Source organism: Neolamprologus brichardi, chromosome 6, assembly GCF_056152115.1.
Source record: "Neolamprologus brichardi isolate AB-2024 chromosome 6, ASM5615211v1, whole genome shotgun sequence".
In the NCBI taxonomy this organism is placed as follows: domain Eukaryota; kingdom Metazoa; phylum Chordata; class Actinopteri; order Cichliformes; family Cichlidae; genus Neolamprologus; species Neolamprologus brichardi.
The window spans coordinates 10,727,476-10,733,073 of NC_142109.1; the positions used below are offsets into that span (position 1 = coordinate 10,727,476).

Below are 5,598 nucleotides of genomic sequence, written 5' to 3' on the forward strand. Positions count from 1 at the left end.
ATATATATATATATATATATGTATATACATATATATATGTATATACATATGTATATACATGTATATATGTCACTTGGTGTTCGCTCGTTCTGCGGTAGAGTATCACTTCCTGTTCCTGCTCAAACACAGTGGTGTTTCTGAGTAGCTTATTTGCTTAGCAATTTAATTAACAACTTTTAAATACATTCTTTTTCAGAGTATAAACTTTCTGTGTACTCACTACCTAATTTATAGCCAAAGTATTCACTCACTGTCTCTGCACTGTTTCGCTAGCTTAGCTTAGCTCATAGCCGACTCGTTAGCACTATGGCTACTTCACCTGTCCCTCCTGCACTTTCTTGCTCATTGTGTCAGATGTTTAGTTACTCCTCGGCCTCCTTTAGCAGTAATGATATCTGTAACAAATGTAGCATATTTGCAGCTCTGGAGGCCAGGATTACTGAATTGGAGACTCGGCTTCGCACCCATCATTCACCCGTAGCTAGCCAGGCCCCTGTAGCTGGTGCAGCAGAAGATAGCGTAGCTAGCTGTTCCCCGGCAGACCCCAAGCAGCTGGGTAAAGAGGGCGGCTGGGTGACGGTGAGGAGGAAGCATAGTCCTAAACAGAAGCCCCAGGTACACCACCAACCCGTTCATGTGTCTAACCGTTTTTCCCCACTCGGCGACACACCCGCCGGGGGTCAAACTCTGGTAATTGGTGATTCTGTTCTCAGACATGTGAAGCTAGAGACACCGGCAACCATATTCAATTGTCTTCCAGGGGCCAGAGCAGGCGACATTGAAGGAAATTTAAAACTGCTGGCTAAAGGTAAATGTAAATTCAGTAAAATCATAATTCACGTCGGCAGTAATGACACCCGGTTACGCCAATCGGAGGTCACTAAAATCAATATTGAATCGGTGTGCAACTTTGCCAAAACAATGTCGGACTCTGTAGTTTTCTCTGGTCCCCTCCCCAATCAGACCAGGAGTGACATGTTTAGCCGCATGTTCTCCTTAAATTGCTGGCTGTCTGAGTGGTGTCCCAGAAACGATGTGGGCTTCATAGATAATTGGCAAACCTTCTGGAGGAAACCTGGTCTTGTTAGGAGAGACGGCATCCATCCCACTTTGGATGGAGCAGCTCTCATTTCTAGAAATATGGACAAATTTATTAAACCCCCCCCCAAAATATGACTATCCAGAGTTGGGACCAGGAAGCAGAGTTGCAGTCTTACATGCCTCTCTGAAGCTTCTCTCCTCCTTCTACCCCCCCCCCCCCCCCCCCCAAAAAAAACCCCATCTCCATAGAGACTGTGTCAGCTTCCAAAAAGACAAAAAACAAACTAAAAACCAGCAACAAACAACTTAAACATAAACAATTACAAAGAAAGAACAATACAGTATCCACATCTGAACCAAAGAGTAAAACAGTGAAATGTGGATTATTAAATATTAGGTCTCTCTCCTCCAAGTCTCTGTTAGTACATGACTTAATAATTGATCAACAAATTGATTTACTCTGCCTTACAGAAACCTGGTTGCAGCAGGATGATTATGTTAGTTAGTAGAATCAACACCCCCGAGTCATTCTAACTACCAGAAATCTCGAAGCACAAGCCGAGGGGGCGGTGTGGCAGCAATTTTTCACAGCAGTCTATTAATTAATGAAAGACCAAGACAGACTTTTAATTCATTTGAAAGCCTGATGCTTAACATTGTCCACCCCAGCTGTAAAACTCAGAAACCAGTCTTACTTGTTATCATCTATCGTCCACCTGGGCCTTACACAGAGTTTCTGTCTGATTTCTCAGACTTTATATCTAATTTAGTTCTGAGCTCAGATAAAATAATTATTGTGGGTGATTTTAACATCCATGTAGATGCTAAAAATGACAGCCTCAACATGGCATTTAATCTGTTATTAGACTCAATTGGTTTCTCTAAAAATGTAAAAGAACCCACCCACCACTGTAATCACACTCTAGATCTTGTTTTAACATATGGCATAGAAACTGAACATTTAACAGTGTTTCCTGAAAACCTTCTCCTGTCTGATCATTTCCTGATAACATTTACATTACAAATAATTGATTACACAGCAGTGGAGAGTAGACTTTATCACAGTAGATGTCTTTCTGAAAGCGCTATAACTAAGTTTAAGAATATAATCCACCCACTGTTATCATCGTCAATGCCCTGTACCAACATAGAGCAGAGCAGCTATCTGAACGCTACCCCAACAGAGGTCGATTATCTTGTTAATAATTTTACCTCCTCACTACGTACGACTCTGGATACTGTAGCTCCAGTGAAAACTAAGGTCTCTAATCAGAAGTACCTGACTCCGTGGTATAATTCTCAAACACGTAGCCTAAAGCAGATGACTCGTAATCTGGAGAGGAAATGGCGTGTCACAAATTTAGAGGATCATCATTTAGCTTGGAGAAATAGTTTGTTGCTTTATAAGAAAGCCCTCCGCAAAGCCAGAACATCTTACTATTCGTCACTGATTGAAGAAAATAAGAACAACCCCAGGTTTCTCTTCAGCACTGTAGCCAGGCTGACAAAAAGTCAGAGCTCTTTTGAGCCAACCATCCCTTTAACGTTAACTAGTAATGACTTCATGAACTTCTTCACAAATAAATTTTTTATCATTAGAGAAAAAATTACCAATAATCATCCCACAGATGTAATATTATCTACAGCTACTCTTAGTACCATTGATGTTAAGTTAGACTCTTTTTCTCCAATTGATCTTTCTGAGTTAACTTAAATAATTACTTCTTCCAAACCATCAACGTGTCTTTTAGACCCCATTCCTACAAAACTGCTCAAAGAAGTCCTGCCATTCATTAATTCTTCGATCTTAAATATGATCAACCTATCTCTAATAATCGGCTATGTACCACAGGCCTTCAAGCTGGCTGTAGTTAAACCTTTACTCAAAAAGCCATCTCTAGACCCAGCAGTCTCAGCTAATTATAGGCCAATCTCCAACCTCCTTTCATATCAAAAATCCTTGAAAGAGTAGTTGTCAAACAGCTAACAGATCATCTGCAGAGGAATGGTTTATTTGAAGAGTTTCAGTCAGGTTTCAGAGCTCATCACAGCACAGAAACAGCTTTAGTGAAGGTTACAAATGATCTTCTTATGGCCTCTGACAGTGGACTCATCTCTGTGCTTGTCCTGCTAGACCTTAGTGCAGCGTTCGATACTGTTGACCATAATATCCTATTAGAGCGATTAGAGCATGCTGTAGGTATTACAGGTACTGCACTGCAGTGGTTTGTATCATATCTATCTAATAGACTCCAATTTGTGCATGTAAATGGAGAGTCCTCTTCACACACTGAGGTTAATTATGGAGTTCCACAGGGTTCAGTGCTAGGACCAATTCTGTTTACATGCTTCCCTTAGGCAGCATCATTAGAAGACATAGCATACATTTTCACTGCTATGCAGATGACACCCAGCTCTATCTGTCCATGAAGCCAGATAACACACACCAATTAGTTAAACTGCAGGAATGTCTTAAAGACATAAAGACCTGGATGGCCGCTAACTTTCTGCTTCTTAATTCAGATAAAACTGAGGTCATTGTACTCGGCGCTGAAAGGCTTAGAAATATGGTATCTAACCAGATTCTTACTCTGGATGGCATTACCTTGGCCTCCAGTAACACTGTGAGGAACCTTGGAGTCATTTTTGACCAGGATATGTCCTTCAACGCACATATTAAACAAATATGTAAGATTGCGTTCTTCCATTTGCGCAACATCTCTAAAGTTAGAAATATCCTGTCTCAGAGCGACGCTGAAAAACTAGTTCATGCATTTATTACTTCCAGGCTGGACTACTGTAATTCATTATTATCAGGATGTCCAAAAAACTCCCTGAAAAGCCTTCAGCTAATCCAAAATGCTGCAGCAAGAGTACTGACAGGGACTAGAAAGAGAGAGCATATTTCTCCTGTTTTGGCTTCCCTTCATTGGCTTCCTGTTAAATCCAGAATTGAATTCAAAATCCTGCTCCTCACATACAAGGTCTTAAATAATCAGGCCCCATCTTATCTTAATGACCTTGTAGTACCATATCACCCTATTAGAGCACTTCGCTCTCGCTCTGCAGGCATACTTGTTGTTCCTAGAGTATTTAAAAGTAGAATGGGAGGGAGAGCCTTCAGTTTTCAGGCCTCTCTTCTGTGGAACCAGCTTCCAGTTTGGATTCGGGAGACAGACACTATCTCTACTTTTAAGATTAGGCTTAAAACTCTCCTTTTTGCTAAAGCATATAGTTAGGGCTGGACCAGGTGACCCTAAATCCTCCCTTAGTTATGCTGCAATAGACGTAGGCTGCCGGGGGATTCCCATGATGCATTGAGTTTTTCCTTTCCAGTCACCTTTCTCACTCACTATGTATTAATAGACCTCTCTGCATTGAATCGTATCTGTTATTAACCTCTGTCTCTCTTCCACAGCATGTCTTTTATCCTGTCTTCCTTCTCTCACCCCAACCGGTCGCAGCAGATGGCCGCCCCTCCGTGAGCCTGGTTCTGCCGGAGGTTTCTTCCTGTTAAAACATATGTGTATATATATGTATATACATATATATACACATATGTATATACATATATATACATATGTATATACATGTATATACCTGCAAACTAGAAAGGACAGGAAAGTTCCAAGCACACTCAAAGGTATGAGTTATGACAGATTTATATCTTTATTGCTTTGACTTATCTGTATAGATGGTAAATTTGTTTGTGTCATAATCGTATAGAAGCATGAATTGTGTGCTATGGCTATAGCTTTCTTGCAACATCGCTGATTCAAAGCTGTGAAAAATAAATATCCTGTTTTAGTTACTAAAGAGGTAAATAGAGCATTCATAAAAAATGCAGGCTCTCACAAAGACAGCAGTTTTAACATCTTCATTAAATAAATCTTTTCAACAGCTCATTCGTACAAAAAAAAGAAAAAAAGCCCCAATCCATCCCATGTTGTATCAGTTGTTGAGGCTGCTGCTGGTGGTGTAACAATGTGGGGGACTTTTTTGGCACACTTTGGGCCCCTTAATGGAGCCATTTTCTGATGGTAACTGTTTAAGCAGTCACACATGTCACACAGCACCAATCATCCTAAATGGTTTCTCAAACAGGACAGTGTATTCACCGTACTCAAATGGTCCCCACAGTCACCAGATCTCAATCCAACAGAGCACCTTTGGGATGTGGGAGATTCACATGGTGGATGTGCAGCTGACAAACCTACAGCAACTGTTTGATGCTATCATGTCAGTATGGACCAGCATCCCACTGTTTCCACCACCATGTTGAATGGGAGGTTTGGCAGTTCTGAAGGTGAAAAGGGGTCCAACTTAAAAAGGTGTACCTAATAAAGTGGGTGGTGAGTTAATAAGAAGAAGAAAAAAAGAATAGCCAAACAGTAGTTTACAGAGCTTAGCTACAGTGATGTACGTGGCAAAATGTAGAAATTGTATTTATATAAGCAGCTGAAGCACTTTGTCATTTTGAGGAAATACAACAGTTTATTATGAAATAACAAATTAGAAAGTTGATTTCAGGCCACATACTTCAAGCATTTGGACCAA

At 40.6% G+C, this 5,598-nt stretch overlaps 1 protein-coding gene across 1 annotated transcript; it reads left to right on the forward strand.

Annotated features, from left to right (window-relative positions):
* Positions 1 to 306: 306 nt before the first annotated feature.
* On the forward strand, positions 307 to 1,176 carry LOC148102490 (uncharacterized). The gene has a single exon (XM_087842408.1). The coding sequence runs from the start codon at positions 307 to 309 to the stop codon at positions 1,174 to 1,176; it is 870 nt and encodes a 289-aa protein (XP_087698534.1).
* The last annotated feature ends 4,422 nt before the right edge of the window (positions 1,177 to 5,598 follow it).

Bases quoted from the DNA above. Each gene is read 5' to 3' on its own strand.
- LOC148102490 (XM_087842408.1), top strand. From the start codon at position 307: ATGGCTACTTCACCTGTCCCTCCTGCACTTTCTTGCTCATTGTGTCAG.